This window comes from Chrysemys picta, chromosome 11, assembly GCF_011386835.1.
Source record: "Chrysemys picta bellii isolate R12L10 chromosome 11, ASM1138683v2, whole genome shotgun sequence".
NCBI classification, from domain to species: Eukaryota; Metazoa; Chordata; order Testudines; family Emydidae; genus Chrysemys; species Chrysemys picta.
This window is the reverse complement of record NC_088801.1, coordinates 79,874,528-79,900,519: the sequence shown is the minus strand read 5'-3', so window position 1 is coordinate 79,900,519 and position 25,992 is coordinate 79,874,528. Positions and strand designations below refer to the sequence as shown.

The 25,992-nt window shown below is 50.6% G+C and overlaps 2 protein-coding genes and 1 long non-coding RNA gene across 5 annotated transcripts in view; all 3 read right to left on the bottom strand.

Moving 5' to 3' along the window:
• LOC135974426 (lanosterol synthase-like) overlaps window positions 1–13,164 on the bottom strand; it is a 35,484-nt gene extending 22,320 nt beyond the window's left edge. Inside the window, exon 1 of the mRNA XM_065562297.1 lies at window positions 12,902–13,164. Coding sequence (XP_065418369.1) covers window positions 12,902–13,164 — 263 coding nt within the window. The remainder of the gene's footprint in view (window positions 1–12,901) is intronic.
• Window positions 1–25,992, bottom strand: part of LOC135972145 (microtubule-associated protein 2-like) — a 957,474-nt gene that overhangs the window by 318,469 nt on the left and 613,013 nt on the right. The window lies entirely within an intron of this gene.
• Window positions 18,935–24,619, bottom strand: LOC135974222 (uncharacterized). The gene is made up of 3 exons (XR_010591445.1): window positions 24,520–24,619; window positions 20,826–20,861; window positions 18,935–19,431 (listed from the first exon to the last, which is right to left on the bottom strand). It is a non-coding gene; the product is annotated as an uncharacterized LOC135974222 (long non-coding RNA).

Sequence of the window (25,992 nt, the reverse complement as noted above, 5' to 3'; positions counted from 1 at the left end):
CTTTCCTCGACTGCATCAGGCAGCACTGGGCAACACAAACTCCCAAGACCCTTAGCACCGAGTTGGAGCCTGGGCTTTGGTCCAGGAATGCTCAGTGCCCTCAGGAGGGTGTATGTGAGCGAAGGTGGCTTTGAGCCTGGTCCTGGGCCAGGCCCTTCAGTCTGCTCTGACTGGCTCCAGTTGCCAATACGATTGATTCCATTTAATAGCCGTCTGGCTAGTCACAACTTCCGGTTAATAGCAACATTTTGCCAGGAACCAATCCTGTCCCATTGACTGGAATGTTCATGGCAGTTGGCTAGTGCTGCCTATTAGCCACATTAGCGGATAAATGGCATGCTGCTCGGTAGCTACATGTTTGGATGAAAGGCTCCAGCGGCAGGCAGGTTTGTGAGGCAGCAGCCAGGAAAGGCCGTGCTGAGACCTACCATCCCTGGCTGCTGCCTCGCAAACCTGCCTTCTGCTTATTAGCAACTGTTGCATCACAGCAACGTCTTGCTGCCAGCCGAGGGGTTGCTAACAAGCGGAACGCACTGTAGATTTGGGGTGGTCGTGGCAGGCAGAGCTCCCTCGGCACACTGACCCCGAGGCAAACCCCTCAGTCGGGAATCAGTGGCAATGCAGCTCCCCGCCTCAGGCCACTTATTAAAGAGCCTAAATATGGACAGAGGAGCTGAACTGTAGCAGCCATTTTGTAAATACCTCACCATGAATTGTAAACTGACAGTGTCCCCTTGACGCCTTGAAGGTGTGAAAAGGGCTTTTCCCAGCCACAGGTACAGCCCTAGCCAGCATTCATTTCATCCCAGAGCCAGCGAGGGCTTGTTCAGCTCCCTCGTTAATAAACACAGGAATCATAGAATCATAGAATCATAGATTATAGGACTGGAAGGGACCTCGAGAGGTCATCGAGTCCAGTCCCCTGCCCGCATGGCAGGACCAAATACTATCTAGACCATCCCTGATAGACATTTATCTAACCTACTCTTAAATATCTCCAGAGACGGAGATTCCACAACCTCCCTAGGCAATTTGTTCCAGTGTTTAACCACCCTGACAGTTAGGAACTTTTTCATAATGTCCAACCTAGACCTCCCTTGCTGCAGTTTAAACCCATTGTTTCTGGTTCTATCCTTAGAGGCTAAGGTGAACAAGTTCTCTCCCTCCTCCTCATGACACCCTTTTAGATGCCTGAAAACTGCTATCATGTCCCCTCTCAGTCTTCTCTTCTCCAAACTAAACAAACCCAGTTCTTTCAGCCTTCCTTCATAGGTCATGTTCTCAAGACCTTTAATCATTCTTGTTGCTCTTCTTTGGACCCTTTCCAATTTCTCCACATCTTTTTTAAAATGCGGCGCCCAGAACTGGACACAATACTCCAGCTGAGGCCTAACCAGAGCAGAGTAGAGCGGAAGAATGACTTCTCGTGTCTTGCTCACAACACACCTGCTAATGCATCCCAGAATCATGTTTGCTTTTTTTGCAACAGCATCACACTGTTGACTCATATTTAGCTTGTGGTCCACTATAACCCCTAGATCCCTTTCTGCCGTACTCCTTCCTAGACAGTCTTTTCCCATTCTGTATGTGTGAAATTGATTTTTCCTTCCTAAGTGGAGCACTTTGCATTTGTCTTTGTTAAACTTCATCCTGTTTAACTCAGACCATTTCTCCAATTTGTCCAGATCATTTTGAATTATGACCCTGTCCTCCAAAGTAGTTGCAATCCCTCCCAGTTTGGTATCATCCGCAAACTTAATAAGCGTACTTTCTATGCCAATATCTAAGTCGTTGATGAAGATATTGAACAGAGCCGGTCCCAAAACAGACCCCTGCGGAACCCCACTTGTTATACCTTTCCAGCAGGATTGGGAACCATTAATAACTACTCTCTGAGTACGGTTATCCAGCCAGTTATGCGCCCACCTTATAGTAGCCCCATCTAATTTGTATTTGCCTAGTTTGTCAATAAGAATATCATGCGAGACCGTATCAAATGCCTTACTAAAGTCTAGGTATACCACATCCACAGCTTCACCCTTATCCACAAGACTCATTATCCTATCAAAGAAAGTTATCAGATTGGTTTGACATGATTTGTTCTTTACAAATCCATGCTTGCTGTTCCCTATCACCTTTCCACCTTCCAAGTGTTTGCAGATGATTTCCTTAACCACTTGCTCCATTATTTTCCCTGGCACAGAAGTTAAACTAACTGGTCTGTAGTTTCATGGGTTGTTTTTATTTCCCTTTTTATAGATGGGCACTATATTTGCCCTTTTCCAGTCTTCTGGAATCTCTCCTGTCTCCCATGATTTTCCAAAGATAATAGCTAGAGGCTCAGACACCTCCTCTATTAGCTCCTTGAGTATTCTAGGATGCATTTCATCAGGCCCTGGTGACTTGCAGGCATCTAACTTTTCTAAGTGATTTTTAACTTGTTCTTTTTTTATTTTATCTTCTAAACCTACCCCCTTCCCATTAGCATTCACTATGTTAGTCATTCCTTCAGACTTCTCGGTGAAGACCAAAACAAAGAAGTCATTAAGCATCTCTGCCATTTCCAACTTTCCTGTTACCTGTTTCCTCACACCCAGCAACCTGGAACAGACAGACCGGGTCAGACCCAGGGCCCCTCACACCCTGCAACCTGGAACAGACAGACCAGGTCAGACCCAGGGCCCCTCACACCCTGCAACCTGGAACAGACAGACCAGGTCAGACCCAGGGCCCCTCACACCCTGCAACCTGGAACAGACAGACCAGGTCAGACCCAGAGCCCCTCACACCCAGCAACCTGGAACAGACAGACCAAGTCAGACCCAGGGCCCTCACACCCAGCAACCTGGAACAGACAGACCAGGTCAGACCCAGGGCCCTCACACCCAGCAACCTGGAACAGACAGACCAGGTCAGACCCAGGGCCCCTCACATCCAGCAACCTGGAACAGACAGACCAGGTCAGACCCAGAGCCCCTCACACCCAGCAACCTGGAACAGACAGACCAAGTCAGACCCAGGGCCCTCACACCCAGCAACCTGGAACAGACAGACCTGGTCAGACCACGACCCTTGAAACCTTGTGATCTGCCACTGGAATCAGTCAGTAACTTTAGGTCTGGACAGTTATTCTTTTCTTAACCAGTTAAGAGTTAGTCCTTTGCTACACATAATTAAATAACTCAATAATAGTTAAAAGAATAGCTCATAGCCCCATGAGCACAGGAACCAGGACGTGCAGCATGGGAGAAAAAGGAAAGGCAACAAATATTTGTTCTTTGATCACACACCAAAACATGCATGGAAATTTCTCCCGTAATCTGCGATCACGCAATACAATTCATCTGATGAGGCAGTATGATGAGGACTAAGGGGCCAGTCAAACTCAGGCACAGTTTGTCATGTGCTCAGGTTCCAGATCCCACACCCACACCATATTTATTGACTACAAAGGAGGCGTTGGGGTTTACATTTACATTCACAAGCCCAGGGAATTGCTTAAGAGGAATGCTCCATTTTTCTGCTCTCTGCCAGGTCGACTAGCCCCACACCTTGTTTCTCTAGACTCACACAAAGCAGATAAGTCCCTCTATGACTAGGCCTTCTAAGTGACCCGCCAAACTCATTCACTTGGGCCCAGATCCTCAGAGCTATTTAGGTGCCTAACTCCCACTGATTTCAAAGGGAGTTAGGCGCCTAAATACGTTTGTGGACCTTAGCAATTTAAACATTGATACGGGATGGTGCTGTGTGTTAAAACTGTACAAGAAGGTAACTTCCCGTGCTCATGGCACCACTGCTCTCTGACCTCTTCCGTTGCTTCCAATTCAGGCTGTGCGCTCAGATAGTGCCAGGACCTTGTGTTCCCAGCTGTTCTGGGGCGAGTTCAGAGCAATGGCTTGGCTCTGCTATTTGTGCCTTGGAATGCAGTGGTTCTGCGGCTTGCCTTCAATGCCTTGTTCCAGGACCCTTCCTGAGGCAGGTTGTGGGGGCGTCCAGCCACGTTGGTTCCACTGATCAGGTTGCCAGATGAGAGAGGGAATAGTCTGAACGCGCCCCCCCTCTGCCCCCACCCGCTGTTCCCCAGAGTGTCCCGTAGATGGCAGTGCTGTATTGCAAATCGTCCGTAGAGGGCAGGGCATCTTTACAGGTCGTCCCATGCGAGTCCCAAGCACATTAATTTTACTTGGGAAGAATTCCTTTGACCTTCCCTTACGTCGAAGCTTACAGGAATAATTTAAGTTGTGAGTGTGAGTGAGGTGTGTTCTCACCTGCACCAGGTGGTCACTTTACATTCTCCAGACGTACTGTACCTCTCAGTAACACGTGGGATCCTGGCCCCATGGACAGAGCTGGCTCTGCCTCCCAGCTGCCAGGCAGGCGGAAGGGCTGTCAGTGACAGATTGGCGAGCCCTGCAGGATGGAGGAGATCCGGAGTCTGTTCTAGTGCACTACACAGTGTCTGACAGCAAGGGACTCCGGTCAGCCCTGACCTTGGATTCTAACAGTGGCACGTGGAGCTAGCAGCGCTTAGCTCACAGGGGCTCTGTGCCATGGAATGAGCTGCTGCTGTATAAATGTTACGCTTCACCGCAACGCACACAAAGCAGCCACCTCCTCTCAGGACAATTTACAGAACTGTCCCTTGGAAAACTTTTCTAAATATAGGTGACTAGGTGTGGCTCCTGCCACACTCCTCTCCTGCAGCCTGAGGCTCATCGTGGCACGAAGATTCCCCCGAGCATCCCAGGCTTCCTTTATATAAAACAAGTCCACTCCATTTTGGGTGGCCCCAAAGAATCGTGTTGCTAACCTCCCCCCAAGATCTAACCCACTTCCTCCTCCCTGTAATTTGCCAGTTGCTCCGAGAGCCCCTGCTGCTTCCTCTCTGCCCCCTGCGCGGCACTTAGAGCAGCCATTAGGAAGGAGCCCCTCCATTGGGAGGGAAAGGATGGATCCCAGCTCCCTCCCCTGTGGGCTCTGCTCTGCGCTCCCATAAACTGCACATCTGGATGCCTGCTGTCAGTGCGGATTTACACTTTCCTGACTGTATGCGTGTCAGTCCTTCCTTGGGAAATCTGTTTGGTCCTGACAGTCAGTCTGATGGCCCCCAACACCCATTATACTTGGAGTTCACTACAATACCCCATAACTGCATAACATTACATACCTTCCCATGATCCATCGGCTCTTTGCACCTTCCGACAGTATTCCAGGCCCTTCTGGAGCATCTCGCTAGAGAAAGGAATGTAAGTATTTTCTTTACAGTTGCAAATATCCAATCAGGCCAGGTTTATTTTGGTATCTAAATCCAGATCTGGGTATTTGACTTTAGGCACTTGGATTTGAATATTTTGGCCTGAAGAAGTAGACAGAGTGTGTGTAAGAACATCAGCAGGTCCTGCTTTGGCTCACCAGGCCCTGTGGCCAATGTCCTTTATGCCACACTCCACCCATCTTCTCAGCACAAAACTTGACACTTGAGAGGCCACCTCTCTCCCACCTGGTGCTGCAGCCTGTACAGGCCTTGGGAGTATTGAGCAGACATATCCTCCAGATAAAATTGGGGTGGGCCCATGTTAGGGTGTTCTCCCATTTTTAGCCTGAGGATTTGCCAGCTCCAAACTCTTGGAGACTGTATCTGCTGCAGAATCACATGGGAGAGAGGCAGACTCTCAGGTAGACAGAATCCAAAGCAGGTCAGGCTTATTAGGGCAAAACTAGCACCTTGAATTTCACTTGGAAATCAGCTGGCATCCAGTGCAAGACACAGGACCTGATGTCAAGTGCAAGAACAAGGGCAACATATGAAGTTGGACACAGACTGGCTAACCTAGTGAGGAGGGCTTTAAACTAGGTTCAACGGGGACAGGTGAGCAAAGCCCACAGGTAAGTGGAGAACATGGAGACCTGGGAGATGGGTCGGAAATAGGAGGGAGTGTGAGCTATAATGGCAGAGAGAAAAGAGGGTCAGGGCAAAACTGGAAGGCAAGATCAAACCAGTATCTTAGATGCCTATATACAAATGCGAGAAGTATGGGTAATAAGCAGGAAGAACTGGAAGTGCTAATAAATAAATACAACTATGACATTGTTGGCATCACCAAAACTTGGTGGGATAATACACATGATTGGAATGTTGGTGTGGATGGGTACAGCTTGCTCAGGAAGGATAGACAGGGGGAAAAGGGAGGAGGTGTTGCCTTATATATTAAAAATGTACACACTTGGACTGAGGTGGAGATGGACATAGGAGACGGAAGTGTTGAGAGTCTCTGGTTTAGGGTAAAAGGGGTAAAAAACAAGGGTGATGTCATGCTCGGAGTCTACTAGCGGCCACCTAACCAGGTGGAAGAGGTGGATGAGGCTTTTTTTAGACAACTAAATACACAGCAGGGCACAGACTATCCAATAAGTTCTTGGACTGCATTGCAGACAACTTTTAATTTCAGAAGGTTGAAAAAGCTACTGTGGGGAAGCTGTTCTAGATTTGATTTTAACAAATAGGGAGGAACTTGTTGAGAATTTGAAAGTGGAAGGCAGCTTGGGTGAAAGTGATCATGAAATCATAGAGTTCACAATTCTAAGGAAGGGTAGAAGGGAGTACAGCAAAATAGAGACAATGGATTTCAGGAAGGCGGATTTTGGTAAGCTCAGAGAGCTGATAGGTAAGATCCCATGGGAATCAAGACTGAGGGGAAAAACAACTGAGGAGAGTTGGCAGTTTTTCAAAGGGACACTATTAAGGGCCCAAAAGCAAGCTATTCCGCTGGGGAGGAAAGATAGAAAATGTGGCAAAAGACCACCTCGGCTTAACCACAAGATCTTGCATGATCTAAAAAATAAAAAGGAGTCATAAAAAATGGAAACTAGGACAAATTACAAAGGATGAATATAGGCAAACAACACAGGAATGCAGGGGAAAGATTAGAAAGGCAAAGGCACAAAATGAGCTCAAACTAGCTACAGGAATAAAGGGAAACAAGAAGACTTTTTATCAATACATTAGAAGCAAGAGGAAGACCAAGGACAGGGTAGGCCCACTGCTCAGTGAGGGGGGAGAAACAGTAACAGGAAACTTGGAAATGGCAGAGATGCTTAATGACTTCTTTGTTTCGGTCTTCACAGAGAAGTCTGAAGGAAGGCTTAACATAGTGAATGCTAATGGGAAGGGGGTAGGATTAGAAGATAAAATAAAAAAAGAACAAGTTAAAAATCACTTAGAAAAGTTAGGGCCTGATGAAATGCATCCTAGAATACTCAAGGAACTAATAGAGGAGGTATCTGAGCCTCTAGCTATTATCTTTGGAAAATCATGGGAGACAGGAGAGATTCCAGAAGACTGGAAAAGGGCAAATATAGTGCCCATCTATAAAAAGGGAAATAAAAACAACCCATGAAACTACAGACCAGTTAGTTTAACTTCTGTGCCAGGGAAAATAATGGAGCAAGTGGTTAAGGAAATCATCTGCAAACACTTGGAAGGTGGAAAGGTGATAGGGAACAGCAAGCATGGATTTGTAAAGAACAAATCATGTCAAACCAATCTGATAACTTTCTTTGATAGGATAATGAGTCTTGTGGATAAGGGAGAAATGGTGGATGTGGTATACCTAGACTTTAGTAAGGCATTTGATACGGTCTCGCATGATATTCTTATCGACAAACTAGGCAAATAGAACTTAGATGGGGCTACTATAAGATGGGTGCATAACTGGCTGGATAACCGTACTCAGAGAGTAGTTATTAATGGTTCCCAATCCTACTGGAAAGGTATAACAAGTGGGGTTCCGCATGGGTCCGTTTTGAGACCGGCTCTGTTCAATATCTTCATCAACAACTTAGATATTGGCATAGAAAGTACGCTTATTAAGTTTGCAGACGATACCAAACTGGGAGGGATTGCAACTGCTTTGGAGGATAGGGTCATAATTCAACATGATGTGGACAAATTGGAGAAATGGTCTGAGGTAAACAGGATGAAGTTTAATAAAGACAAATGCAAAATGCTCCACTTAGGAAGGAACAATCAGTTTCACACATACAGAATGGGAAGAGACTGTCTAGGAAGGAGTACGGCAGAAAGGGATCTAGGGGTTATAGTGGACCACAAGCTAAATATGAGTCAACAGTGTGATGCTGTTGCAAAAAAAACAAACATGATTCTGGGATGCATTAACAGGTGTGTTGTGAGCAAGACACAAGAAGTCATTCTTCCAGTATACTCTGTGCTGGCTAGGCCTCAACTGGAGTATTGTGTCCAGTTCTGGGCACCGCATTTCAAGAAAGATATGGAGAAATTGGAGAGGGTCCAGAGAAGAGCAACAAGAATGATTAAAGGTCTTGAGAACATGACCTATGAAGGAAGGCTGAAAGAATTGGGTTTGTTTAGTTTGGAGAAGAGAAGACTGAGAGGGGACATGATAGCAGTTTTCAGGTATCTAAAAGGGTGTCAGAAGGAGGAGGGAGAAAACTTGTTCACCTTAGCCTCTAAGGATAGAACAAGAAGCAATGGGCTTAAACTGCAGCAAGGGAGGTTTAGGTTGGACATTAGGAAAAAGTTCCTAACTGTCAGGTTAAACACTGGAATAAACAGCCTAGGGAGGTTGTGGAATCTCCATCTCTGGAGATATTTAAGAGTAGGTTAGATAAATGCCTATCAGGGATGGTGACAGTATTTGGACCTGCCATGAGAGCAGGAGACTGGATTCGATGACCTCTCGAGGTCCCTTCCAGTCCTAGAATCTATAAGTAAATACACTGAGAGTAGTGACCCAGCATTTCTGTGGGCAGATTCGCATCTGACTTGCAGCAGAAGTATATCAGAGAGATAATATTGCATGGGTCCATGATTATACTTTAATCTGGTATATTTCTTTAAATGACTCTGTTTCGGAGATGCATGCTGTTGTGTTTAGCTTGCACCTGAAGTGTGTTCGTTTACCAGCTCCAGTTCTTATACAAGTTGGTTTATCATTTGCTCTACTGGGATTTAGGAAGAATAGTTTCCTCTATGTGTCGCACTGCACAACTGATCAGGTGCACTGGGGGAGGCTTCATCTTCCTGGTCTGACACAGGTGCAAGATCTCAGACCACCTGGTTCACTGGTCCAACCAGGTAGAGCAAACTCTACCTGTGCTTCTAGAGCTGAGGGAATAATGGATTTTTGGGTTCCGAGGCTGAACTGGAAAAATAAAAAAAAAATTGGTTCATTTCAAACCAAAACTGAATTTTTTTGGTGACTAAACAAATTTTTTAAAAAATTCATTCAGCTCAAAATGAACCATTGTGAATGTCAAACCGAAACCAACATTTCCTAAATGAAATGTCAAATCACAATGACCTTTTGAAAATGAAATGATGAGTCCAAATATTTCAAATTTTTTTTTCAAAACAAACAGTTTTGATATTTCCTAATTTTTTGTTTGCGGCATTGTTTTGTTTTGGTGAAACTATTTGCTGACTTTGCCCCAAATTCATGACTAGTTTTGACGCCCCCCAGAATGCATTTGTTTGCAAATTTACTCTTCGCCCAATAAATTCAACCAGCTCTATTATTTTCACAAGCTTATTTGCATTAATATCAGCAGGCTTCACTGTACTGAGCTCCCCAGGGTGCAAATTCTCTCCCAGGGACAATAAACTCTGAATTGAAGGTTTCAGTCATCTCAGTTTAACACTTCCCCTCCCTCTCTCTTCTCTTCCCCAGTAACTGATCTCCTAGGCCCCATGCTCCGGAATTTCTCCTGGAAGTGTTTCAGCGCCTGCATGACTGACGAAGTGAGCTCCACATAGCTGTAGTCTACCATAATGTCAGCTGCAAAACATGAAGAGGAGAGACAATGGCACCATTCTGCCCAGTCAAGGGGGTAGCCAGCCATAGCATGAGGAAACAGTGGAGGCAAGATATGCTCTAACCCAGATGGCTGTTGAACGGTATCTGGTTAAATGGACCCACTTTACATTTTTCAAAATGTTGCGTGGATTTTTTTAATTGCTTAAAAATGTTTTTCTTTGATCATTTTTCCTTTTCCTGTCTTTTCTGGACCAGAGACCCCTAAAGCAGGGAAAGGGGACAGGGAGCGACTCTTGCTGAGGGGGAGAGGTATGGGGGAGATTTATCCCAAGGCTAGTGATCCAGGTGGAAGGGAAGCCCCCCAGAGAGGTGGCAGCGATCAAAAGGGGAGACACACCTAAGGAGGAGCGGAGAGGAGAGGGGCTCGGCTAAGTGCATATGAGAAGAGAGACCTCAGGGTAGTGACCATAAGTGGGGGAGGAGATCCTGGGGGAAGAGGAGGAGAGAGACCTCTCATGAAGGCGCCTGGGGGAGAATAAAACAGAAAGAAGCAGAGGAGTGGGCTGGCAGAGAGAGGGAAAGGGGGACAGTGACACAAGGGAGAAAAGTAGTCAGAAAGAAAACGAACTGGAAAATAGTGAGAGGAACAAGGAACAGCCAGACCGGATCAGACACACTGTCCATCCAGCCCAGTGTCCTGTCTCCAGCAGGGACCGGCACCAGGGCCTTCAAAAGGACCCTGCACAGGCAGATATGGGATAACCTACCCCTATAGACGTCTCATCCTGGTCTCCAATAGCTAGAGATTAAGCCCTGGAGCCAGATGTTTTATCTCCCTTTTAATACTCTTTTACGGTTTACTCATTAACAGTTATAATCCTGGATATTCGGGATCGCCATACAAAAATCCAATCTGTCTTTGATTCATGTTATGTTCTGGGCCACAACAGCATCCAGTGGCAGTAAGTTCCACAGTCTAATTACATGTTGTGTGAAAAAGTATTTCCTTTCATTACGAAGGCTACGACTTTGTCATGGAGATCGCGGAAATCACAGAATCAGTGCCTTCCAAAGACCTCCGTGACTTCAGCCTGCCGAGGCTGGGAGCTGCAGGGTCCCACTGCTGCCTGCGGCAGCCGGGAGCTGTGGGGTATCCTGAGCTCTGAGCCACCATAGGTGGCCGGGGGGACCCCGCAGCTCCCAGCGGCAGGTGGAGGAGGGCCCTGGAGCTATGAGCCCCCACCTCAGAGACAGGTCACCGGCTTCCATGAATTTTTCTTTATTGCCTGTGACCTGTCCTGTGACTTTTACTAAAAATATCCAGGACAAAATCTTAGCTTTATTCATTACTTTTGAATTTTCTGCCTTTCATTGTCATTGAATATCCCCTTGTTCTTGTGTTATGAGGTACAGAGAACAGAAGCTTCCATGCTAACTTCTCTAGACCAGTCATTAATAGAGTCAGAGACTTTTGCCTAGCAGTACAGTACCCATAGAGGGGCAGCACTCACACCTCATGTCCGTAGCCCCTCCCGTGGCTATATGGGGAGCACCACCCCAGCCCCACTCAGTTCCCTTGCACTCAACATCCAGGGAAAGACTCCGATGCAGCAGGAATGGAGGCTGCTTCGTGGAATACACGTCTGCCTCACATCTCAAAGAACCACCGATACCGTAAGTAACCATTTCTTCTTCTTCACATGGATGCAGGGGCGTGTTCCAGGTAGGTGACTCGCAAGCAGAAACCCTTGTAGGAGGTGGGGCTCAGAGTCTATCGGAGTAGGCACTGCAGGACTGCTCTTCCGAGATTAATATCTGCTCTGGAAAATGCAGTGATAACATAATGGTCTGCAAATGTATGGCTGGATGACCAAGTGGCCGCCCTGCAAATGTCTAATATAGAAATGTCATTGAGGACTGCTACCAACGTTGCCTGTGCTCTCGCCAAATGAACCCATAGCTGCTGAGGAGGTGTAGCCAAAGTTATCTCATATGCAGACCTGATACAAGATGTTTTCCATCTAGTGATGGCCTGTGCAGAGACCCCTTGTCCCTTCATGCGGTCCACATATGACACAAACAGGCGAAGCGAAGCACAGAACAGTTCCATCCCGTTCAGGTAACAGGCTAGACCCCATGTAATGTCTAACATATGGAGATGAAGCTCCTCCAGGGGGGAATATGGCTTAAAGAAGAACACAGGCAAGTACAACACCTGGTTCAAATGAAACTGAGAGACCACTTTGGATAAGAACTTTGGGTCTGGCCGAAGCATTATCTTGTCCTTCGAGAACTGCATGTAATGAGGCCCAGCCACCTGGGCCTGCAACTCACCCACCCGCCTTGCATCCACTCACTGTTTCCTGAGACAGAAGGCGCAGTGGACAGGATGCAAGAGGCTCAAATGGAGTCCTCATTAGAGGCACTAAGACAGTGGGACCGGCTCTCAGACCAGAGGATGCAGGTGGAGAAGTCCTTTCAGAAATCTCGTCACCATGGTGCTGGAAAAAAACTGATTTCCTTTGGATAGGAGGATGCAATGCTGATATTGCTGCCAAGTGCATTCTCGGAGAACTGGGGGCCAAGATCAATTTCTGAAGGTGTATTAGGTACTCTAAGATGTCCTGGATGGAAGCTTCCGCCGGATGGGTCCCACAGGCCAAGGACCACACCAAAAACTTCTTCCACTTTGCTAAGTTCGTCGTCCTAGTGGACAACTTCCTATTGTTAAGTAGGACGTGTTGGACAGTCTCCAAGCAACACTCTTCTTCTTCATTCATCCATGCAGCAGCCATGCCATAAGGTGCAGGGAGCTGATGACCGATGCAGCATGAGGCCATGGTCCTGTGCGAGGAGGTCGGGATGGAGAGGAAGTGATACAGGAGGCTGAACTGACAGAGCAAGGAGTTCCGAGGACAAGCATTGTCTTGGCAACACAGGAGTGATCAGGATGAGCCTGGCTCGATCTGCCTCGTGTTTGGTGATGACCTGAGGAATGATTGGGATAGGAGGAAAGGCACACAGCAGGGTCGAATGCCAGCTGCAGAGGAAGACAGCAGAGAGGGAGCTCGGGCTGAGTCCCCCGAGAGCAGAATAGACGATACTTCCTGCTTTCCCTCATCGAAAATGGGTCGATCGTGGGGATGTCAAACGTTGCGAAGATGATCCAAAGGGCACTTGCCTTCAGTGACAACTCGTGACTCAGGGAGACGGTCCTGCTGAGATGGTCGGCAAGACGATTCTGCATGCCTGGTAAGTGGGCAGCTACCAGGGTGATGTCCTCTTCAATACAGAACTGCCACAGGTGGATCACCTCTAGGCAGAGTAATTTGGAGTGGCCTCCCCCTTGTTTGTTCACATAGTACATCGCGGTGGTATTGTTGGTGAGTACGTGAACTGCTGAATGCCTGATACAGTACCAGAAGGCACGACATGCATTGTGCATGGCCCGAAGTTCCAGCACATTGATATGGAGTGAGGCTTCCTGTTCTGTCCACAGGCCCTGCACTTCAGTGAGTCCAGACGCGCCCCCCAAACCAGAAGGCAGGTGTCGATGAACACTGTCTTGGTTGGAGAGAGCTGAATGAACAAGTCTCCTTGACACGCATTGCGCAGAGATGTCCACCAGCACCAGGAGTCCAGGACTAATGGTGGGAGGTGCACCAATCTGTCCAGGGAGTACAGGGCAGGGCCATAACCATCCCAAGCTACATGTAAAGGGGGCAAAGGTGCAGACTGGTGACCTGGACCCCCCGTGTACAAGCGGACAGGCTCAGGCACACTCAGACAGTTTTGGAGGGCTGAAATTGCAGACTGAGGAAAAGCTGTCGAATTGCCTTGAAGCAGTCAGTCGGTAGGGATGCTCTCAACCTCATGGAATCTTACAGTGCTGCAATGAACTCGATTTTTTGAGCGGGAACCAAGGTTGACTTTTTGGTGTTTAAAATGATTCCAAGATGGTTGAGCAAATGCAATATAGTGTTGACTTGTGCAAGAACCTCCTCTCTGGAGCCACCCTTCAGCAACCAGATATTGAGGTACGGGAAGATGTGGATTCCTTTCCTCCTGAGATATGACCACTGCCATGCATTTGGTGAAAACTCTGGGGGCAGAAGAAAGGTCAAAAGGGAGAACTGTGCATTGAAAATGGCATTCTCCTACCAGGAAACGAAGAAACTTCCCGTGACTCAGTAGAATCGCCACATGGAAATAAGCGTCCTGAAGGTCCAGAGCAGCAAACCAGTCGTTCTGAGACAGTGCAGGGAGGACAGCCGATAGAGTGACCATATGGAACCTCATGTACTTGATGAATTTGTTGAGGCCGTGAAGGTTGAGGATGGGTCTCATCCTGCCCTAGGATTTTGGTATCAGGAACTACCGGGAGTAAAAGCTGTGACCCCAGTATTCTGGGAAGACTTCCTCCACCACTGCCAACGTCAAGAGAGAGCTGACCTGCTCAATGAGCAGTGTCTCGTGAGAGGGTCCCTGAAGAGGGATGGGGAGATTGGATGCAGAGGAGACGTGGAGAGAAACTGGATGGAGTAGCCTGATCTAAGAGTGTCTAGGACCCACCTGTTGCAGATGATCGAGACCCAGGCATTCTAAAAATGAACCTGCCTGTCCCCAAAGGAATGGAAGTACAACAAGGGCAGAAGAACAGCAACTGGAATGGTGCTCTGGACCAAGGAATCAAAATGGGATCTTAGCAGGCACCAGAGGAGGGCGAGGGGATCGGCCGAGCCCCAAACTTGAGTGTTTCCTTTTCCTGGGATAGTCTTGCTGTTTCGGACGAAAGGGCTGCACGAAGGGATGCTGTGGCCTATACTGTTGTTGTTGCCATGCCCCATAATGGAATCTCTGCCTGGGCAGCGTGTACACCCAGAAGGATCTTAAGGTAATCCAGAAATCCTTAAAGGAATGCAGGGTGTCATCTCTCTTATCTGAAAACAAGGTCTAGTTAGCAAGGACATACAAAGTGATCCCTGAGTTTTCATAGAATATCACAGGGTTAGAAGGGACCTCAGGAGGTCATCTAGTCCAACCCCCTGCTCAAAGCAGGGCCAATCCCCAGACAGACTTTTGCCCCAGATCCTTAAATGGCCCCCTCAAGGATTGAACTAACAACTCTGGGTTTAGTAGGCCAATGCTCAAACCACTGAGCTACCCCGCCCCCCAGGAGGCTTGCATCATAGTAACCGCAGAGGCCATCATCCTGGCCAAAGTGTCTGTAATGTCCAGGGCAGACTGCAGTGACGTCTTGGCCACAAAGCAGCCCTTGGCAACTGTGGCACTCTGTGCCTCAAAGCAGCACCCTGGAACCCCCATAGCCACCCTGTCATTTGGTCTATTTCATACAAAGTGTGACGCTGTATGGAATAGGGGAGAACATTAATAATACTGTTGACACCAATGTTATAAAACTGCAATGAGTCTAACCAGATATGCCGTGTGAGGTATCTGCGGAAATGTTATAATTTGCCAAGTATGATATAGATTCATAGATTCTAGGACTGGAAGGGACCTCGAGAGGTCATCGAGTCCAGTCCCCTGCCCTCATGGCAAGACCAAATACTGTGTAGACCATCCCTGATAGACATCTAACCTACTCTTAAATATCTCCAGAGATGGAGATTCCACAACCTCCCTAGGCAATTTATTCCAGTGTTTAACCACCCTGACAGTCAGGAACTTTTTCCTAATGTCCAACCTAAACCTCCCTTGCTGCAGTTTAAGCCCATTGCTTCTTGTTCTATCCTTAGATACTAAGGTGAACAAGTTTTCTCCCTCCTCCTTATAACATGCTGGCTATTCCCTATCACCTTTCCACCTTCCAAGTGTTTGCAGATGATTTCCTTAACCACTTGCTCCATTATCTTCCCTGGCACAGAAGTTAAACTAACTGGTCTGTAGTTTCATGGGTTGTTTTTATTTCCATTTTTATAGATGGGCACTATATTTGCCCTTTTCCAGTGTTCTGGAATCTCTCCCGTCTCCCATGATTTTCCAAAGATAATAGCTAGAGGCTCAGATACCTCCTCTATTAGCTCCTTGAGTATTCTAGGATGCATTTCATCAGGCCCTGGTGACTTGCAGGCATCCAACTTTTCTAAGTGATTTTTAACTTGTTCTTTTTTTATTCTTGTTTATATGTTCGTATCACCTTTGTATTATGAGTTTAAGGGTAGGTCTATACTTACTTCCTGGTCCGGCGGTAAGCAATCGATCTTCTGGGATCGATCCCGGAAGTGCTCGCCATCGATGCCGGTACTCCAGCTCGGCGAGAGGAGTACGCGGCATCGACGGGGGAGCCTGCCTGCCACGTTTGGACCCGCGGTAAGTTCGAACTAAGGTACTTCAACTTCAGCTACGTTATTCACGTAGCTGAAGTTGCGTATCTTAGTTTAAAGTGGGGGGTTAGTGTGGACCAGGCCATAGATAGGTGGGGTATATCTGTATTTCCAAACTAGTGCTGTGTTTCTGGGTGACCCCCAGACAGATTGGCATCAGCATTGCCTAGCCTGTTCGATGTCCCATCAGGGGTCATCAGCTGTACAAAGAATCCATTGAAAGGAACCAGGGAAGATACCTTATGAGTGAGCAAGGCATGTGGTGTGCCTGCGGACAGAGAATTCTAAGGCTTTTCCATGCCATGTGCAGGGCAGCTTGTGTTTGGGATAAAGGAAGTACAAGCCACATGGCAAAGGATATAAAAGGCAGCTGCATCTTCTTCATTTTGTCTTCATTTCTGCTTCTTACCTCTGGAGTGACTCTTCTACAAACTGAAGCTCCGAACAAAGGATTGCATGACCCATCCAAGCTGTGGATGTGTTCCAGAGGGACTTTCAAGCCAGCAAACTCACCAATACTGCTAAGAACCTGATATATGGACTTTGAAGTCTTTGTATGTATGTGACTGTTTTACCATTTAACAATTCTCTTCTTGTTCTGGCTTTTGTCTTTATAATAAACCTTTATTTTTAGATGCTAACAGACTATCTGGCAGCGTGGTATTTTGACTTGGTAAAATGGCTGACCCTTTGGGGTCAGGAGAACATTTTGTATAGTGAGCAGAATTTTTAAATAACTTCTCACTATACCTGACCTAGGTGCTGATTGAGAGCCAGAGAACTGGTGATGTCTAGTTTACCTAGATTTCTGGCTTGGGGCTTGCGCCGGTTCTGGTGTGCATTGTGAAGAGGAACCCCCAGGTATTGACCATGGCCCTGGTTGCAGCCAATACCACCCGGTAGAGGGGCTACATAAGAGGGGGAAATCTCTTCAGTGACAGAGGGGAAACGAGCCACGTTATGAGCTTAAAATGCTTCCAGACAGAAATTGAACCAACCAAACAGAAGAGAATCACTAGCCACAAGGTTACACGACATTCGTTTAGAAGAGGGAGCAAAGGGCAGCGGAAGAGCGAACTGGAGGGAACTTACAGACGTTCTTAAATTGTATTTGGCTGCTGCTGCTGCTGTGCCACCGATGTGCCAGGCCGGTGGGAGGCGCTTTCTTAATCCGAGTCAGAACTGCTGCTTGACCCACTTCCATGCTGAAAGGGACAAGGATTGACGTGTATTAGATACCGTGAGAATAGCCCTCTCCCACGGCTGTCTGCATTCACAGCAGTTACCGTCCCGCAGCCTGTGTCACAAGATGGGAGCTGGCCCTGGTGCCTGGCCAGTTACACTCCGGCTGCTCCCATGTCAGCTGTATGTGGTGCCCTTCACTTCCTGACCCAGACATTGGCATCATTTTACGATGGCTCCTGGGAGGGACGGCCGGGGCTAATAACTGGTTTCTCTGCTCGCCCGTAGCACAGAGCTAGGGGTGATGATGGCAGCTCTCCTAGCCAGGCCTGCAGCAGGCATGGGGGGAGCCAGGACTGCTCAGGCATTGAGGAATGGGCAGGGGAGTGGAGATGGAAAATTCGACCTTCGAGGGAAGCGCAAGCCCACGAGCTACCCTTCAGGAACAGCCCTGGCAGGCTTGGGGACTCCTGGCCAGGCTGAGCCAGCAGGAAGGAGGCGGGAGGGCTGCAGCCCTGGCCCCCGAGCATGCCCAGTGTGATGAGAAGGCCCTGGGCACAGTGAAAGCAGTGGCCAGGCCCAGCAGGACGGGCACCTCACCATGCTAAACAACGAGCTCACTGCACAATATTGGTTGCCAACCAGGACGCTGCTTCACCTTGGAAAGGAATCGCCCGGCAGAGATGGGCTGCGCAGGAAGACAGTGAAACGGCCCGACCTGCAACCCCTGGCACTGCGGGGGGAGGCCGGGCTTTGAGTCCAGTTCTCAGCCCCAAACCTCTGCACCCGCCAATGCTGCTGGGCTTCTCGACCCCCGCCAGGTGATTCCAGGGGCAGGTCCCCGCTCCTGAGCCCAGCCAAGTAGAATTGCCACTAACTGCACCACAGCAACCCCAGGGGCTGCGGCAGCACGTGCGGTACTACGTCCCCAGCAGGACGCTAAGGCCCCGCCCGGCGAAGACGTGTACACGTGCCTGACGGTACCTCAGACTTAGCATCACTGATTTCCAGGTGCTGCTTACGAGCTAACGCTGAGCATGTGCACACGCTGTGCAGACTCGGGGCCTCAGGCAGGGAGTCAGTCCCTGCAAGGGCTTCCAGCGCCGGGCTCTGTGGCAGAGGGACATTCTGGCTGGATGATGGGTTTGTACAAAGGCGTCACACCCAGTAAGCTGGGTTGGTTTGTTGCAGCCACGTGTCCCTGTACATGAGTGAGGCTGGCCACAGAATGCAGGTGGGCGCAGCACTGGCCAACGTGCTGGAGAGGTCCCTGGGAACCCAGCCTGCCTTTGTGAGGTGTGTCAAGGTGCCACGTCATGGCCCTGACATTCTGTGCTGAGCTGAGTTCTCCGTCCCACCCGAGTGCCCTGAGCTGTGGCTGCGTGCTAGTCCTGCTCCCTCTGTTTCATTTCCTGACACTGACTCTAGGAACACCTGGGTTCCCAGCAGAGCTGGGCCGGTCCTGCACCGGTTTGGCTGCACAAGGTGCGATGCAGCAGCCTGTAGGCGCAGGCGGGTTTGGTTTGAGGTTTGAATACATTAACCGGTGATGCCCTGGCCAGTACAAACCCTAATCCGGAATCCAGGGACCTGGTGAAAACAGCCGACTCTTAAGGGGAAAAGAAAATGTTTCCAGGGACTGGTGTAATGTCCCCTGGCTGCAGGGAGCAGAGAGGGTGGGTTCTCATGTCCCCAGAGCCCCATGTACGGGTTGGGAACAGAGCAGTCCCTAGCCCAGCTAAGCCTTGGGCTGTGGGCCCTGCACAGCATCCCAGCACAGAGCTGACGCTAATGGTGCATCTTCTTCTGCAACGTGGCCCCCACACCCCAGTGACCAGGGCTCCGTACCTTGTGTCCATGGCGACCATGGCCATGTTTCTAATGTTTGTGATGATGCCCATGAGGTCCACCTGGGGGATGACACCCAGGATGGGGAGGGCATCCAGGTCCAGGCGGGTGGTGTCCATGCGGGTGGTGTCCAGGGGGATGAGACCCACCAGGCCCAGGGCATACAGGAGGGGGAGGAGGACAGACAACAGGGGAGCAAGGACTCGGGTGAGGGTGGCAATGTGGCGTGTTTGGTGGTGGTCTCCCACCAGGGGGTCCTGCCAGACAAAGGGAAAGCAGAGGTGACGTGTTAGAGCCCATGGCAAGGCCCCTTCACCCATCCTCCTCCCCGGGTTCCCTGCAGTGCGGGCAATGCTGACACACCACTGGCCCCAAGCATGGTTTCCCTGTGCTGGAGGCTCCCAGACTCCTCTCGCACGGCCTCCATCCTCCCAGTCTGCACTGCCACTTGGACGCTGCCTGCAGGAACTGGTCTCCCCTGGCTTCCCTTGGCTCACTGTATTGCCACCCGGAGGGATCCGCATTGTTAGCAGCAGGGAACCCCAGGTGATACCCCCTGGCACTGTGTATTCGAAGGGAAATGCCCCCAGGAAGGCAGGGAACAATGACCTAGTCCATGGTGCAGTCGTTTCAGCCAGACGACTCCCGCTGAGTAGGGCATTGCCTGATTTCAGTGGCCTGCCAGCTCCGGAGTAAGGGGGCTGGGGTAGGGTTACCATATTTAAAAATTAAAAAAAGAGGACACTCCATGGGGCCCTGGCCCCACCCCTTCCCCGCCCCCGCCCTGCCCCAACTCCGCCTCTTCTCCACCCCAACTCCGCCCACTCCCCTGAGTGCCCCGCATTCCCCCTCCTCCCTCCCAGCCACGCGAAACAGCTGCTCGAGCGCTACCGGCTTCACGGTTTGCCGGGCAGCCCCCAGACCTCCAGACCCTGCGCCCCTGGCCGGGCACTTCCCCTCCCAGGCTCCGGCTGCGCTGGGGTAGCGCCCAACCGGGGGAGCAGGGTCTGGAGGTCTGGGGGCTGCCCAGCAAACCGTGAAGCCGGTAGCGCTCGGGCAGCTCGGCTCTTCAGCTGCACAGAGCTGAGGTGTCTGGGGGGAGCAGCAGCAGCCGCCGCCGCGGGGGAATCCGCCTGCAGCTCGCAGCCTGCCGGAGCCGCTCTAAGGTAAGCAGGGGACTGGTATTTTCCTGGACATGTTCGGCTTTTTGGCAATTCCCCCCGGACGGGGATTTGAGGACCAAAAAGCCGGACATGTCCGGGAAAATCCCGACATATGGTAACCCTAGGCTGGGGGAGGCGAGGAGGCAGAATGGGGCCAGCATGTGGAGTAACTTTCAAACCGGGCCATGAATACTACACACCTATATGTACACACGTCACGCTACTGGAGGGCTGGGTGCTGCAGTCCTTACACAGGCAAATCTCCCAGAGACAGCCATGCTGTCTGGCTCCCAGCCGATCCCTGCTTTAGCCATGGCCCCACACAGAGAGTCCTGAAACCCGTCTGTGTCCCCGTAGAACAGAGGAACTGGCCTTAGCCTTCGGCCCAGGAAACAGCCCTCGAGTTCCCCAGCTTTAAGCAAAGCAGCCGGAAACAGCCCGTCCCGGCTCCCCCCGGCAGGCCAGCCTGTGCTGAGCCAGGATCTCACCTGCGTTCGCATTCCACATGCCGGGTCCGTCAGCACCTCCAAGGGAAGGAGAGTCCTGGTCAGAAGGTTTCTCCCGCCCGCCCTCCAGTCACCTGCCTCCCGCCCCTGGAGCCGCTCTCTGCACCAGCGCAGCAAACCACGGAAAAGCACCCGCAGCAGGGGGGCAGAACGGTCCCCGCCCGCAGCCTGCACCTAGGGTGATCACCTTTTCAAAAGGCAAAAGCGGGACACATACAGAAGCCCCGCCCCCTCTGTGGCCCCGCCCCTGCTCCTCCTCGTCCCCAAAGCCCTGCCCCCTGCTCAGGCCAGAAGCCAGAGGTGGACAGTGGGAAGAGCCACCTTGGAAGCCTGGGCCACTGTGAGGAGCCCTGGACCCTCCACCTGCCCTGGACGAGGGGCACAAGAGCAGCCCCCGGCCCGTGTGCCCGCCCCTGGGGGCATGCTGCCCAGGACAGGTGGGAGCTCCTCGGCTCCTGGCAGGGGGCAGGGCTTCCGGGGAAGGGGAGGAGCAGGGGCAGGGCCTCATGGCGAGGGGGGCAAACGCCCACCTCAGCCCCTTCTTCTCTCCCCGCAGGAAGAGGCTGGCACCACCCCTGAGCCTCAGGCAGCTACAGAGCGGCGCTGCAGGGAATCCGGGACAAATGCTGTCCTGGAGTCATTCAGCCCGGGACCGGGACTAGACCTCTGCATTTCGGGACTGTCCCGCCCAGTTCAGGATGGGTAGTCACCCTACCCCCACCTGCATGACGAGGGGAGGTGCGGCCAGCGTGAGATGGCACCGCACCCACGTGCCCTGCGCCAGCAGCCTGGGCGCCCGTCCTGTCTCTGCCACAAGCTGCTGGGTGACGTTGGGCACTTCCCCTGCCACCTTGGTCTGCCTTGGGCAGCAGCTCTTCAGAGCAGGACCTGTCCCAGTGCATGTACAGTGCCCAGCACCAGGGACTCAGCTCAGCTGGGGCCTCGTGGGGCTGCTGGAATACACAGCGCAAGGAACGGGAGCAGCAAACCCGCAAAGCCAGCTACGCCCACGGCCCCGCAGCAAAACTGCCATTGGCTTCAAAGGGCCTGAGGCAGCTCGGGCAGCACGTGCCTGTCTGTAATGGGGTGGGGCCCCATGCTGCCCTGTCCCGTGCCCACACACACACGGCTGTGGGAACGCCCAGGAGCAGGGCCGTGTACTTCTCTGCCTTTTGGAACGGGGCATTGGCTCTGAGCTACCAGCCTGGAGCCACCTGAGCAGCACCGTGTGTCCAGCCCTCTTGGCGTCAGGCAGTTAATGCCCCTGCTACCAATCCCGTGCAGCCTGGCACTGCTGCCACGCAATGCCCACCGCACTCTGCCAGCCTGGCATTCCTATTGCCCGTTTGCAGCATGTGCCCCAGGCTCCTTGCAGCGCAGCAGCCAGCAGCCCTGCTGTCTCCAGACCGGCCTCGCCACAGCCAGCAGCTCTGGGCTAGATTGTGGTTTGTGCACAGCCGTGGGCACTGGTTGGTACATACATGGCACTGCCCCGGGGCCACTGTCATGCCAACACCCCTCTGATCTAATCTCAGAAATCTGACTGCATGGCTGGCTCTGGCAGAAATGGTTCTGCTGCTGTAGACATGGAAAACTGTTTTTCCATTGAAAAAGGCAGATTCCAGTTGACGGGAACCTTAGTGAATTTGTCGATTCTGACTAATTGTTCCGGATGAAAAAAACATCTTGGAAATGTCGATACGGTTCATTTGGACATGTGCAAAACAAAAGCATTTGATTTTTTGATCTCCGTTGACAAGGCAACTGAGGTGCCTTTCACAAAAGTGAGGCAGGCTGGTGTCCCGTTATGCCCAGTAGTCTTTGGGTTACGGCCCCTACCTGGGACGGGAGAGACACGGTGCAAACCCACAACAAATGCAAGTCTCCCAGGTGGGTACCCTAACCACTGGGCTAGGGACACAAAGGGGGCAATGCCAACTCCTCGGGTGCATGAATGGCATCTAGGTGCCCCCCATTTCCCAATTTCCTTTGCTTTTATTTGTAAGCAGAGTCAGGATGAGCTCTACCCTGACATCTGGTGGTGAATTATGGCGAGTGTGGAAAAGAACTCCAGGGGCTGATCTTGTTTGCATAGGCACACCCACTCGCCTGGCATGAAACAACAGCAACTCAAAGTGGTTACTTTGGCTGGTGTGGGATCCCCAGTTTCTTTGTTATTGGGGCAGGAAGAATAAAGTTTTGTTACCCTGATTCTGTGAATCAAGGGCAGTGAACCTGTTGTATGACAGAAGGACTGAGTGAGTCCTTCACCATTACCTAAGTAGCACTTGCTTGACAAGGGGCATGGGTTACAAAACCCAGTGAATAGAGAGAGGATGGGGTCAGGTATTTATATCTGATGGGTTGAAATACCAATTGCACTATCTTCTCTCTCTACTGTTGAATATCAGAGCTAACTTTGATTTCATTTGAAGTCTAGTTACAGACTGCTGAACTGAATTCACTTTGGGCCAGTGGTGCACTAACACGGGGGCTCCCCTACTATGAGTTGAAATTGCTAAGAGCTGAAATCATAAAAGAGGTGAGATCACTGAGGCTATGTTAACTAGTGGGGGAGCCTGAAGCTATAATGCTAAGTGGCTGGCAGAGCAGCTAGCAGAGTGGAGCTGAGCAACTCACAGGTCGGTGAGTGGAGTGGAGCGGAGTGGCTGGAGGAGCAGCGAGCAGAGCAGAGTGGAGCCTCGTGGGAGCGGCCCAAGGGACGGCTGAAGTGGAGCAGAGCTGAGCGGCTCACAGGTCGGTGAGCAGAGTGGAGCAGCTGCCAGAGCAGTTCATGGGACGGCGGGAGCAGCTCACGGGGCAGCTGGTGGCGTGGAGCAGCTCGTGGTGAAGGCTGCAGCGGAACCCCCGTCGGCCTCGGATCACGTAAGGTGCCCCTTAACGCCCTGTGTGCCCCCCCCAAACTCTGGGGCTGCACTGACCAGGGACAGAGACTTTGGGGGGTTGTTGGACTTTTGGGACTTTGGTGATCCTTGGGTTGCTGGTTTCAAGAACCCAAGGGAAAGGACACAGCCCAACTTGCTGGGGTGGGTTTTTTTTGCTCATGGTTTGTGTTATGAATCCTGTTTGTGGTGGTTTTTCCAATTTAATGCTGATGTCGTTTACCTCATGTTATTAAACATTTTTTGTTACACTCAGACTCCGTGCTTGCGAGAGGGGAAGTATTGCCTCTTAGAGGCACCCAGGGGGTGGTATGTAATTGTCCCAGGTCACTGGGTGGGGGCTCGAGCCGGTTTTGCATTGCATTATTGAAGCGGAACCCCTAGATACAGAACCCGGCCCTTGTTGCTGCCAACTTAGATGGGCAGAAGGGTTACATATTAAAAAACACCCCAAAATCAAACAAAACTATTTTATTTGCCTCAAAATTAAAAAAAAAATCCCCCCACCCCCGCCCTTTGCTAAAAACAGCAACTTCCAAACTTCCAATACAATTAGCACTTGTACTGCCTTCGTTTGAATCTTTAAATTATATAATTGTATCAGGTGCATGCACCCTCACACATAGCCCCCCACACACCCACACCCACACTCACAGACTCCCACACTGAGACACACACATTCACACCATGGCTGGGGAAAGTGTTGCAAGGAGCAATACTATTTCAAGCCTAGCAAGCAGACTACAGCTACAAAACAAAACTGCCTACGATACCAGCACGAGACGGTTACACAGACGCCGCTCCCTGTGGCTGCTCTCGCCGGTCCGGCTCAAATGTGCTGACAGAACAGACCACGCGTCCCTTAAATACGCTCCCCCTCCCCCCCGCCCATCGTCGGCTGAGCCAGTGAGCAGGTGGGGCGCGCAGAGCACCAGAAATGCTGTGGGCAGGGCTGAGTACAATAAAGCTGCGTAACTGGCTTCTCACCTCTTGCCTCCCTTGTTGCCAGGCCCTGGTGCTGTGTACGAACATGAAGTCAATACTCCACTCCCAGGTGAAGCGCGAAGGTCGCACTGGGCTGAGAAGGGCTGGCGCAGAGCCCTGTGTGGGACTTTGTTTAATCCCACTGCAGTGCTCTATACTAGTCCCGCGCAGGGCTCTAAGTAGGTGCCGAGGCTGGAGGGGAGGGGTGGTCACTTCCTCTCACGGCTCAGCAGTGATAAGTGATCAGCTGAGTGACATGAGTCCTACTTATTCCGATTGCTCTTGGGCATGGGCCTTTCCCGCGTCCCCACTGTCATCAGTGCCAACCCCCGTGACTGCCATGGGCATAGGCCTGGACCTTAGGGGCAGGCTCTCCTTTCTGCTCTGGCCCCCTAAGCTGGGCATAAGGGTAAATATGATGTGGGGTTGGGAACGTGCGTGCAGCCCCAGAGGCCTGCGGATGGGCTCCCGAGACTGTGCATAGGGCGTACCACACATCCAAAGTTACATAGCAAATCTCTTCCTTTATATATAATTACACGTTATATGGCATTTACTGTATGTTGAATGACACATTTTGGGATTGGCATGGTCACTTTCCAGAAACCAATCCCTGTACAGTGTGCACTGTCCATGCGCAACTTACTCTGTACCCCATCTTATGTTCCAGGCTTAGCTTATCCATTATCTTGCCCATTATAAATGGTTTCCTGGGTGTCCCCCTTATCTTAGTTAGTCCAGATGTTCTGTTTCCAGCCTGCTGATTCATTTACCTCCCTAATCCTGCCTCCCAAGAAATAAGGCTTCCCCCATGTTTTATTACTTATGTCAAGTGGGACCCACAACTCTCTCGTAGATCCATCCTCTGAAAGCCCCTTTCCTTCCCTCCAGGGCACATTGTAAAGGCCAAAAGTATAATTGGGTTAAAAAAAGAATTAAAGAAGTTCCTGGAGGATAGGCCCATCAATGGCTATTAGCCAAGATGATCAGGGATGCAACCCCATGTTCTGGATGTCCCTAAACGTCCAAGTGCCAGAAGCTGAGACTGGACAACAGGGAATGGATCACTCAATAATTGCCCTGTTCTGTTCATTCCTGGCACTGGCCACTGTCAGAGGCAAGACACTGGGCTAGATAGACCATTGGTCTGGCCCACTATGGCTGTTCATATGAAGTAGGAGATTCAAGATCCACTGAAATAAGGGCTTTCAAGATGAAGCGAGCAAACATTTAGTTGAAATGGTGCCATGCAAAGAAGAGCA